The sequence below is a fragment of the Oncorhynchus nerka genome, linkage group LG13 (assembly GCF_034236695.1).
Source record: "Oncorhynchus nerka isolate Pitt River linkage group LG13, Oner_Uvic_2.0, whole genome shotgun sequence".
NCBI lineage: Eukaryota > Metazoa > Chordata > Actinopteri > Salmoniformes > Salmonidae > Oncorhynchus > Oncorhynchus nerka.
In genome coordinates this window covers 71,511,928-71,524,765 of record NC_088408.1, presented here as the reverse complement: position 1 = coordinate 71,524,765, position 12,838 = coordinate 71,511,928, and the positions used below count along the sequence as shown (strand labels likewise).

General features: G+C 44.4%; 1 protein-coding gene across 1 annotated transcript; it reads left to right on the top strand.

Moving 5' to 3' along the window:
- The first annotated feature begins 4,378 nt into the window (after window positions 1-4,378).
- LOC115140045 (DNA-directed RNA polymerase III subunit RPC4-like) lies at window positions 4,379-12,806 on the top strand. Its single transcript, XM_029678079.2, has 9 exons — window positions 4,379-4,550; window positions 8,259-8,427; window positions 8,530-8,573; window positions 8,691-8,848; window positions 8,955-9,079; window positions 9,182-9,353; window positions 9,458-9,708; window positions 9,809-9,961; window positions 11,929-12,806. Exons 2-9 carry the CDS (start codon window positions 8,260-8,262, stop codon window positions 12,046-12,048), a joined length of 1,191 nt encoding a protein of 396 aa, XP_029533939.1. The 5' UTR covers window positions 4,379-4,550; window position 8,259; the 3' UTR covers window positions 12,049-12,806.
- Window positions 12,807-12,838: the final 32 nt, after the last annotated feature.

The window sequence follows — 12,838 nt, the reverse complement described above, 5'->3', positions numbered from 1 at the left end:
AGAGGCGCCAGTGCCCCTCAGTCCAGAGGCGCCAGCGCCCCTCAGTCCAGAGGCGCCAGAGCTCCTCTGTCCAGCGCTGCCAGAGCCTTCCTTCTCTCCGGCGCTGCTGGAGTCTCCCGCTTGTCCGGCGCTGCCAGAGTTTCCGCCCCTCAGTCCAGAGGCGCCAGAGCCCCTCAGTCTAGAGGCGCCAGAGCCTCCCGTCTGTCCAGAGCCGCCAGAGTCTCCCGTCTGTCCAGAGCCGCCAGAGTCTCCCATCTGTCCAGAGCCGCCAGAGTCTCCCGCCTGTCCAGAGCCGCCAGAGTCTCCCGCCTGTCCAGAGCCGCCAGAGTCTCCCGCCTGTCCAGAGCCGCCAGAGTCTCCCGCCTGTCCAGAGCCGCCAGAGTCTCCCGTCTGTCCAGAGCCGCCAGAGTCTCCCGTCTGTCCAGAGCCGCCAGTCTCCCGTCTGTCCAGAGCCGCCAGAGTCTCCCGTCTGTCCAGAGCCGCCAGAGTCTCCCGTCTGTCCAGAGCCGCCAGAGTCTCCTGTCTGTCCAGAGCCGCCAGAGCCATCAGTCAGCCTAAACTACCCCACAGACCTGAGCTACCTCTCAGTCCTGAATTACCTCTCAGTCCTGAGTTACCCCTCAGTCTGGTGGGCCTGTTGTTTAGGGTTCCCAGGTCAGGGTCGGCGGCAAGGGTCGCCGTTCCTAGGAGACCACAGAGGCGGACTAAGACTATGGTGGAGTGGGGTCCACGTCCAGCGCCAGAGCCGCCACCACGGACAGATGCCCACCCAGACCCTCCCCTATAGGTTCAGGTTTTGCGGCCGGAGTCCGCACCTTGGGAGGGGGGGTACTGTCACATTCTGACCCTAGTTATTGTGTTAATTGTTTGTTTTAGTTGGTCAGGACGTGAGTTGGGTGGGCATTCTATGTTTTGTGTGTCTAGGTTGTTTTTCTGTGTTCGGCCTAGTATGGTTCTCAATCAGAGGCAGGTGTCGTTAGTTGTCTCTGATTGAGAATAATACTTAGGTAGCCTGGGCTTCACTGTTGTTTTGTCGGTGATTGTTTCCGTGTCTGTGTTTTACACCACACGGCACTGTTTTCGGTTTAGGTTATTCACGTTACGTTTATTGTTTTTGTATGGAGTGTTCAATTTATGTGTTTAAATAAACAACTATGGACACTTACCACGCCGTATATTGGTCCTCCAATCCTTCTCGCCTCTCCTCTTCAGTTGAAGAGGAGGAAAACTAATTCCTGAACTATATAAAAATAACACCCAAAAACAAACAAATTGTTTGTTTATAAATAGTATGTTGATCTATGGCTTTGTAAATGTACATATGTTTTCTGTATTCAAATAGTCTTACCAAACTCAAATCCTGCGCACAAAAAGAGAGACCATGTGTAAGGTTATGTATTCATTTTCTTAGTCAACCTTGTGTTGTGTTTCGTTGTGTTCTTGAACGTAGCCCTGTCTTTCATTTTTGTTCATTGATTTCACCTGTGTTAGTTACTCACCTGGTCTCATCAGCTCCTTATTTAGTTCAGTTCATTCTGTTTGTAGCTTTGTGAGGTATTGTTCATTTTGACTCTGCTAAGCCTTTGCCTAGCCCATTTGTAAGAAACAGTTATAGACTTAATTCCCAGTTTTGATACACCTGCCTGTTTGTCTACCTGTGTATGACCATTGCCTGCCTGTGACCACTATTCCTGCCTTCTGTGAAGGCAAAATAAACACCTGCTGCGCTTTGCGTGTGAATCTACACCTTTTTCTTCCTGAGTATTCATTACACCATGTTATTGAAAGTACTGGTGCTTCTAGTACAGAGAGCGTGAAGAGAGTGATGGTAGGGAACAAGAGTAATGATGTATGTATTGTGGAAAGTTGTGATGGTGTTTGATGTCACCACAGGGCCGCATCCTCAACCTATCCGATTAACAAATTACATAAAGAAAGAGGTGATGTAAAACTAGCCCGGTTCATTGGAAATGGTAGACTGCTAATATTTTGTGTTAGTCATGCTCAACAAGGGAAGATTCTTCAAATGGAAACTCTCAATGGGAAGAAGATCAAAAGCCATGTCCCTGGAGCTTATGCTAAGTTGAGGGGGAAAAAATGTGCCAACCCACTGGGTACAGAGGTCAATTCAACTACTAGTTTTGATTTACATTTGGTGGATGCCAGGTGCAGAGAGAGGCTAGAGAGGCCCAGGGATATAGAAACAATCATGATGTCGCATATGCAGAGGCTGTAAGACCGATTGGTGGAACTACTAGGTGGACAATGGAGCTACCATGGCTGCTCTCCTAGTAAATGGACCTTCTGTCAGAACTGATGCTTCTACTAAGGCCTGTTCAGAAATCTTGCTCCCATATTTGTGCTGTGTCAAAGGACACTGATTGTAAATAAAATTGACTTAATAGCATTCATTGGAAAAGTTATCAACACAACTTGGATTGTGGGAAGCAGAAATGCCAGGTTAAAGATGATTGTAGATATGTCAAAGGCGTTATTAGGGTAACAGATGTCATTGGTTGACATGATTTTTGAAATGCTGAATAATCCTAAGGATGAGTCTCAGCATGATAGAGATCATGTTTGATGAGGTTGGAAGGGTTTTGTGGAGGGGGAAGGTTTGTTAGAAGTTATTAAGTATTTATTTATTTATACTGAAGAAAAATAAATAAACGCAACATGTAAATTGTTGGTCCCATGTTTCATGAGCTGAAATAAAAGATCCTAGAAATGTTCCATAAGTACAAAAAGCTTATTTCTCTCAAATGTTGTGCACACATTTGTTTACATCCCTGTGAGTGAGCATTTCTCCTTCGCCAAGATAATCCAGCCACCTGACAGGTGTGGCATATCAAGAAGCGAATTAAACAGCATGATCATTACACAGGTGCACCTTGTGCTGGGGACAATACAAGGCCACTCTAAAATGCGTTGTTTTGTCACACAACACAATGCCACAGATGTCGCAAGTTTTGAGGGAGCATGCAATTGGCATGCTGACTGCATGAAGGTCCACCAGAGCTGTTGCCAGAGAATTTAATGTTCATTTATCTACCATAAGCCACCTCCAATGTCATTTCAGAGAATTTGGCTGCACGTCCAACTGGCCTCACAACAGCAGACCTCTACAGCAGGTTTCTTCACCACAACCAAATCATTTCTGCACAAACTGTCAGAAACTGTCTCAGGGAAGCTCATCTGCGGGCTCGTCATCCTCACCAGGGTCTTGACCTGGCGTCGGCGTTGTAACCGACTTCAGTGGGGAAATGCTCACCTTTGATGGCCATTGGCATGCTGGAGAAGTGTGCTCTTCATGGATGAATCCCGGTTTCAACTGTACCGGAGCAGATGGCAGACAATGTGTATAGCGTTGTGTGGGCGAGCACTTGCTGATGTAAACATTGTGAACAGAGTGGCTGTGGGGTTATGGTATGATCTGGCATAACACAACAGACAATGAACACAATTGCATTTTATTGATGGCAATTTGAATGCACAGAGATACCGTGACGAGATCCTGAGGCCCATTGTCGTGCCATTGCCTCATGTTTCAGCATGATAATGCACAGCCCTATGTTGCAAACACAATTCCTGGAAGCTGAAAATGTCCCAATTCTTCCATGGCCTGCATACTCACCAGTCATGTTACCCATTGAGCATGTTTGGGATGTGCTGGATTGACGTTTACGACAGCGTGTTCCAGTTCCCGCCAATATCCAGCAACTTTGCATAGCCATTGAAGAGGAGTGGGACAACATTCCACAATCAACGTCATGATGAACTCTATGCGAAGAAGATGTGTAGAGCTGCATCTGGCAAATGGTGGTCACATCAGATACTGACTGGTTTTCTGATCCACGTCCCTACCTTATTTTGTTTGTTATCTGTGACCAACAGTTGCATATCTGTATTCCCAGTCATGTGAAATCCATAGATTAGGTCCTAATGAATTTATTTCAATTGAACGATTTCCTTATCTGAACTGTAAAATCTTTGAAATTGTTGTTTATTGCGTATATACTTTTGTTCAGTGTATTGTCTTTGTTGTACAGAATTAGGCAACCCATGATTGGGGCGGCAGGGTAGCCTAGTGGTTAGAGCGTTGGACTAGTAACCGGAAGGTTGCAATTTCAAACCCCCGAGCTGACAAGGTACAAATCTGTCGTTCTATGGGGCAGTTAACCCACTGTTCCTAGGCCGTCATTGAAAATAAGAATTTGTTCTTAACTGACTTGCCTGGTTAAATAAAGGTTTAAAAAAAAAAAAAAAGATTGATCGCACAATCCAGCACAGTAGAAGGCAGCATGCACATTAAACGGTTGTTTGTATAGCACCTTTATACCATAGAAGAAGAAGAAATCCTACGCATGTTTGATCCGCAAAAATACACGAGATGCAACGTCACGTCTATCTGTCATGGCGCTGTACAGCAGTCAATGTTGACTTTTTGAGTAGAACACTGGCTGATGAAATTGACACGGTTTTACTCATAGAAGGGGTACAGTACATTTAAACGCAATCTTGGTTTGGTGAACATCTATAGAAGTAATCAGGTAATTGTAATAAGACAACAATATCTAAACGCAGTCAGTCCTTGCTAACTAATGTAACCAGCATGCATTGTTGCCATGTGTTGACAACTTCTTGATTCTCAGTTGTGGTAGCTATAACTTTGTCTAACTACCAATAGCATAGGCTCTATAAAACTTGAAGAATGGTCTCAAAGACAAATATAAAGCTATGCGCATTCCATCCAATTATTTATATAAGTTATACAATAGATGACGCTACGTTGAAGCCTCCATCTTGGCACTCCCCTACCATTATAGTTTTTGGAACGTTTATTCTATCGCGGACACCATAATGTACATGTATCAAACTAATTCCACAGATGGCCGAGTGTCTGCGGGTTTTCGCTCCACCCTTGTACTTGATTGATGAATTAAGGTCACTAATTAGAACTCCCCTCACCAGGTTTTCTAGGTCTTAATTGAAAGGAAAAAACAACCTGCAAATCAAATCCAAATCAAATCAAATGTATTTATATAGCCCTTCGTACATCAGCTGATATCTCAAAGTGCTGTACAGAAACCCAGCCTAAAACCCCAAGCAGCAAGCAATGCAGGTGTAGAAGCACGGTGGCTAGGAAAAACTCCCTAGAAAGGCCAAAACCTAGGAAGAAACCTAGAGAGGAACCAGGCTATGTGGGGTGGCCAGTCCTCTTCTGGCTGTGCCGGGTGGAAATTATAACAGAACATGGCCAAGATGTTCAAATGTTCATAAATGACCAGCATGGTCGAATAATAATAAGGCAGAACAGTTGAAACTGGAGCAGCAGCACAGTCAGGTGGACTGGGGACAGCAAGGAGTCATCATGTCAGGTAGTCCTGGGGCACGGTCCTAGGGCTCAGGTCCTCCGAGAGAGAAAGAAAGAGAGAATTAGAGAGAGCATATGTGGGGTGGCCAGTCCTCTTCTGGCTGTGCCGGGTGGAGATTATAACAACATGGCCAAGATGTTCAAATGTTCATAAATGACCAGCATACCTGCAGACACTCGGCCCTCCGTGGAATGAGTTTTGACACCTCTGTCTTCATGTAATACTTTTTAAATTACATAATAAGCTAAACAAAAATATATAAAATTTTCCTTAAAGTATAAGTTTTAGAAATGACTAATGATACTGTCCCCACTACCAAAAAAACAATAAAAATTATATTTGGCCTTAATATTTAATAGAAATACTGTAGAATTCCATTAATTCCTATGGAGGACTGCTCCTACTGGGGAGTGTTATTGAGAACCCAAGGGGGACTTTCAACACGGGGACCCCTCAAGGGTGTGTGCTTAGTCCCTCCCTGGTCACCCACGACTCCAACACCATCAAGTTTGTTGACGACAAGACGTGGTAGGCCTGATCACCTTTGGCAATGAGACTACAGGGAGGATGTCAGAGACTTACATGCTGACCACACCGGCTCGCGTCGCATGGGTGAGCGTTGCAAAATAAATATACACATGTTATTCAGTCATTGCACCCACATTGCTCGCAAGCGTCTGCGTAGCCAGGTGCTAAAATAGAGCTTGGTTCTATTTGTGACTCTTAACGCTCTGCAAATCCCACCTCTCCCAACTCCTCATTGGTTTTTAGGAGTTTATACCTACGTGGGTGATTGAAAGATGAACTGAGGTGCACGCTCCAGTTGGTAGTGGTTATGCACCTTAAAGTTGGTTGCCAACTGCCATATAAAGTCCAAAGAAGAAGCCTGAAGGAGGAGAGATTACTAGAAAACAAACTTTTACCCTTTTATCTGTGGATTAATTGTCGGAGTAGAGGACCTTGTGCATTTCAGGTAAAATAACAACCCAATGTTTGTATCCCAGGACAAATTAGCTAGCAACAGCAAGCACGCTAGCTAAATTGCCATACATGTTTAATGCTTTTTGACAAGTCCACATATTAATATAGGTGGTTCAGAGTTTGTTTGATATTTCAACCTGCTTGTCCTGATTGCGCCTGGTGTGTGGGGACAAAATCAACATGCGCGTGATGGCTCAGCATTTTAGTAGTGTGGTACCAGGATAACAACCTCTCCCTCATCGTCAGTAAGACCAAGGAGCTGATCGTGGACTATAGGAGAAAAGGGAGAGCTCTCCCCCAACCACATCGACAGGGCTGTTGTGGAGTGTGTCGAGCGTTGTATCATGGTATGGCAAATGCACCGCCTTCAACTGCAAAGTGCTACAGAAGGTGGTGCTGACAGCCCAGTACATCACTGAGGCCGAGCTCCCTCCCATCCAGGACCTCTATATCAGGTGGTGTCAGAGGAATGCCTGAACAATTGCTAATCATTCTAGTCACCCAAACCATAGACTATTCACTCTGCTACCGTCTGGAAAACAGTACCGGAGCATCGGCTCTCGGACCGACGAGCTCAGAAACAGCTTCGACCTCCCCCAAGCCATAAGACTGCTAAATAGTCAATTAATGGTACCTAGTGTGTGGGAAATGTGAATGTGTGTGGGAGTGTCAATATAGTGTGTGTATATGGTGTGTATATATAGTCTAGTGAGTGTGCGTAGGGTCAGTGCAAGATAGTCAGTGCAGATAGTTTGGGTGCCATTAATACGCATACACACACACATATCAATGCAACACAAACATACAAATTACGCACACACATTCCCACTTTTACTCATCAGTAGCTGCTGCTACTCTCTTCTTTATTTGACTCCTTTCTATCCTGATGCCCAGTCAATTTACCCTGCCTTTATGTACATATTTACCTCAAATACCCCGCACCCCTGCACATTGATCTGGTACTGATACTCCCTGTATAAAGCTCCATTCTTGTGTATTTTATTCCTCTTGTGTTATTATTTTTAAACGCTGCTTCGTTGGGAAGGGCTCATAAGCAAGCATTTCACAGTAAAGTTTACACCAGTTGTATACGGCGCATATGACAAATACAACTTGATTTGAAGGCCAGTGGGTCCCCCTCTTGGATTCTCAGCTGAAGGTATGGACCACAGCTGGCTCCATGTGAACTACAATCCTGACGCTCTGTTTTAATGTTTAGAAACGTTATTAATTCTTGCTAGTGATACGGTTTTGGAAACCTTTTGGAACTTTATATGTTTATTGCTCGCATACACAGTTTAGCAGCGGTTATAGCAGGTGTAGTGAAATGCTTATGTTACTAGCTCCTAACAATGCAGTAAATGTCACAGATACACAAATAATAAATACACATTTTGTAGGCAGTTTGGACCTTGTGGCTGTGGAATCTGACTTTGGCTGTGTTATCTAGTGGACACTTGCGCAAAGATTGTTATTTTAATACCTCAATGGCTAAAAGAGAATCTGGCACGAGCAAAGGACCAGTGAGAATTTGCAATCTGTGAGCTTTATCATGCTGCGACTTTACAATCACAAGCGTAAAAAGAAAGCTAATCATTGATTGTGAGCCATAGCCGCGGGAAGTAGTTCGGGGGTCGGGGTGCTGCGATTTATTAACTTATTTTTTCCCCGCGGTATTTCACGCTGTGAACTTTTTTACATGATATCGGGCAGTGTCACATCAGGGCATTTACCTCAGGCAGCATATAGATATGTGGAATGACCCAATGGAATTGTAGTCATGATAAGGGCTACATGCAGATATACTGTAGGTGTTCTTGTGAAGACTTATTGAATGAAGCCGTGTGGATAGTTATCCATTTAGCTTTCCTATACAATTTTCTCCCAAATTGCTTTGTCCAGGATGGCGGAGCCAGGCTCAAGCGACCCTGGTGGCCCCTCTAGCACTCCAGCAACGCCTGGAGGGAGTGGCAGGGGATTGGTGATGGGACGCCGGCTTCCAGCTACCCTCTCCACCAGCCGCTTCCCTTCCATGCGCACCAAAGACCTCACCTTAGGAGGGGTGAAGAAGGTAGGCTCAGTGAATTGTATGGAGTGTTTTTAATGGTCTATCACCAGCACTTGTGTATTTATTTAACTAGGTCCATCTTGGCTTCAATGTTTTATATTTCAGAAAACCTTCACCCCTAACATTATTGGCAGAAAAGCTAAAGAAGAGTAAGTTCAGTTGTTCTGTCTGTGACAATATATGTGATTGCATGATACTGAAATGTTTTCCAGCACATACTAAAGGACCATATGTTGTTAACAGAGTTTTACTTTCTTATACTATAGGCAGAATGTTGAGGCTGGGCAAAGGAGGGAAAGGAGAGAGAATGATCGGGGTCGTGAGCGAGGTGGTAGGGGTGGTCGGGGCCGGGGACGTCCAGAAGTCATCCAGTCCCACTCTATCTTTGAACAAGGGCCCGCAGAGATTATGATGAAGAAAAGAGGTAGAATCAGGGTCATTCAGCTGTAATTCCATAACATTTGTTATATGGTATCATTACCATAATGATGTATCATTTCATTTGAACTTTCTTCCTGTGCTCTATTCAGGCGGCTATGAAGGTGAGAGAGATGCACCAAGTGTGGGTCCCTCACCCATCATCAACATTAAGAAGGAGAAGAGGGAGACAGAGGAAGAGACCAAAGAAATTTTGCGCAATCTGGAACGAGACAATGTGAGTCTTCCATGTACCTATGTCTCATCATACTGTCTGTCTGTACAATAATTGTCTAGTTTGTTGTCCACTTATGAGTAATTTACAACTAATTTCCACCAGTTCCTGGATGACCCTCACCTAAGGAGTGATGTAAGGAGCTGCCCTGTTCAGCTGCCCCTGGCTGTGTCAGGGTGGGGATTCAAGGAGGAAAGTGATGTCACTGATCTAGCCTTCAAACCAGACAAGTCTGAGGAGGACATTGAGGCCATGGAGGGAACAAATGCAGTCAAAGGTAACTATAATCACAGCTCTTACATCGCCAACGTTCATGTCAGTTCAAATGAAACAGAATGGCAAAACAATCTACTATAACTGTCCCTCCCTCCCTCTCTTCAGTGAAGCAGGAGCCAGAAGATGCTCCAGAGGTCAAGAAGATGGAACCCACTTTCAGACGACCTCCACTCCCTGAGCCTGAAGTTTTACCTGAACTGCTGGACACCTGGAGTCAGAGCAAAGTGGAGGAGCTGTTCTTCATCCAGCTCCCCGACTCTCTACCAGGGCAGCCCCCCACCCGAGAGGTCAGGCCAGTGAAGACAGAGATGCAGTCAGAGGATGGACAGTCCATGCTATTGAAAACTGAATCTCAAGTAGGTATTCAGGTGTATTAAATATGTGGTTCAGAGAGCAAGGCTTCTGTGTACTCTGTATATGATCAGTTTGTTTGTGTATGTGTCCTCTGTGGAATAGGAGGAGCAGCAGGAGGAGAACAGTTGCCATCTGAGAGACCTGCAGGAAGGTCTGGTGGGACGACTGTTGGTTCGGAAGTCTGGTCGGGTGCAGCTCATACTGGGGCATGTCACACTAGATGTGGCTCTGGGAACCTCATGCGCTTTCCTCCAGGTCAGAGAAAACACAACCTTTGGCAGCTCATAGTTGGTTGAAATTAGTGTCTACGGATGATGTCACCGGAAACACTTATCTTTTTCTATTTTGTTTTACTACAAAACATGGAAATCTGATGTTTTCATATACACTATATATACAAAAGTATGTGGACACCCCTTAAAATAGGGGATTCGGCTATTTCAGCCACACCCGTTGCTGACAGGTGTATAAAATAGAGCACACAGCCATGCAATCTCCATAGACAAACATTGGCAGTAGAATGGCCTTACTGAACAGCTCAGTAACTTTCAACGTTGCACCGTCATAGGATGCCACCTTTCCAACATGTCAGTTCTTAAAATGTCTGCCATGCTAGAGCTGCCCCAGTCAACTGTCAGTGCTGGTATTGTGAAGTGGAAACGTCTAGGTGCAGCAACGGCTCAGCCGCGCAGTGGTACCACACAAGCTCACAGAATGGGACCGCCGAGTGCTGAAGCATTTAGTGTGTAAAAATAAACAACGTCTGTCCTCGGTTGCAACACTCACTACCTAGTTCCAAACTGCCTCTGGAAGCAACGTCAGCACAAGAACTGTTCGTCGGGAGCTTCATGAAATGGGTTTCCATGGCAGAGCAGCCACACACAAGCCTAACATCACCATGCAGAATGCCAAGTGTCGGCTGGTCGCCGACATTGGACTCTGGAGTAGTGGAAACGCGTTCTTTGGAGTGATGAATCAAGCTTTACCATAATGGTCTGGGGCTGTTTTTCATGGTTCGGTCTAGGCCCCATTTAACGCAAAAGCATACAATGACATTATAGATTATGTGCTTACAATGTTGTGGCAACAGTTTGGGTAAGGCCTTTTCCTGTTTCAGCATGACAATGCCCCTGTGCACAAAGCAAGGACCATACAGAAATGGTTTGTCGCGGTCGGTGTGGAAGAACTTGACTGGCCTGCACAGAGCCCTGACCTCAATCCCATCTAACACATTTAGGATGAATTGGAACGTTTACTCTGAGCCAGGCCTAATCAGTGCCCGACCTCACTAATGCTCTTGTGAGCTGAAATAGAAGCAAGTCCCTGCAGAAAAATTCCCAACATCTTATGGAAATTCTTCCCAGAAGAGTGGAGGCTGTTATAGCAGCAAAGCGGGGACCAACTCCATATTAATGTCCATGATTTTGGAATTATATGTTCAATAAGCAGGTGTCCACATACTTTTAGTAATGTAGTGTATGTTGATGTTGGTGATGAATTTGATGTTGGAAAAAGGGTGGAATTTCCCTTCAAATCTTCACTTCCCTGTAGTTGTATGTAAACATACAGGTGTGGCCAATTAATATGGGCTCCTTTGCACTTTTCTTAAATAATTCCCTATTCTAAAATAAGTTAACTTGGTCACACTTGTTATCGGATTTTCAACATGGCAGAAACAATTACATTTTTTAACTTAGTCTTTATATTTTTTTATTCAAATTGTAAACTTAAGGGAATGGACTAAATGATTGCCATCCCGGAGCTAGTACTTGGTTGCACAGCCTTTGGCCAAAATATCTGCAGAATTATACTTATCGTAGCCATCAATAAGCTTGCTTCACCTTTCTACTGACAATTTGGCCCACTTTTCAGCAGCAAACTGCTCTAATTCTTCAATATTTGATGGGTGCCCTCCATCAACTACTGTATTCAGAGCTCGCCATAGGTTTTGATGTGATTCAGATCTGGAATCTTCGCTGGCCACTCAAGAACAGTCCAGCATATCCTCTTAACAATTCCTGTGTGCTTCTTGGTGTGTGTTTGGGGTCCTTGTCATGCTGGAAGATCCATAACCTTCAAAGGAGACATTGGACCACAAAACACCTGACACTCTGCTGATTTCATGATGCCTTTTCAAATTAAACTTATTTTAGACAAATTAGGAATTATTAAAGCAAAGTGCAAGTGTGCCAATATAATTGCCTCTCCCCCCACCCCCTTAGGAGCTGGTGTCAATTGGAACAGGAGAGGGCCGAACTGGTGACTTGTCAGTGCTGGGTCACATCAAACACAAATTGGTCTGCTCGCCAGACTTCGAAGCCCTGCTGGAGAACAGAGTATGACAAACCAGGACAGGACTAACAGGACAAATATAAGCACCCACCATTAGGCCAGGGTTTCTACAGTACAGTGGGGACCGTGCAGCGCTGTATAAGGTCTATAAGGACAGTAGTACCACAAGCAAACATGGCACCCAAAACCTATACATGTTTTTTCCATTGTTGTAACTTGGCCCTGGATAGTTTCAGAATGCGAAATAGAAAGTCTTGTAAACAGATTTCCTACCACTAGTTTGTAAGAAAAGCTGGCTTGTTTACAGAACATTTGATTTATTTTTCTCTGCTGAAAGTGATGGGGAAAGATGACCTTGTTTGAGATGTGTGCTAAATGACTCTAATAAAGGGATGGTACAGTATTCTCTCATTAAAAATGATTAGCCTACATGAATGTGCCAAATTCCAAATGTCCTATTTAGTGATGTAGTGATAAAGAAAATAGGTGGGTAAACTGATTGCCGGTCGTGCTGTAAAAATGAACGGGATCTATGCTTCCATTTGAATTTTCTTACTGTCATACAAAAAAAGGTCGGTAAACTGTCACATGAAAGGTAGGTAAACTGTCTCACAAAGGTGGGTAAACTGCATTTACTTGTGTTTACCATCCACTACACCACTGGTCCTATTCCAGTTTTGTAAGCAGATCACACTATCAGGTCTAAGCTTGGGAGGGATAAGTAGAGCAGTAATATTTCCCATGTGGTATCCTGTAAACCCATACCTAAATGACTGGATGTAAGATGAATAAAAATAACTAAAGTTCCTGTGTGCTTTATGTATTCATATACTTATATTA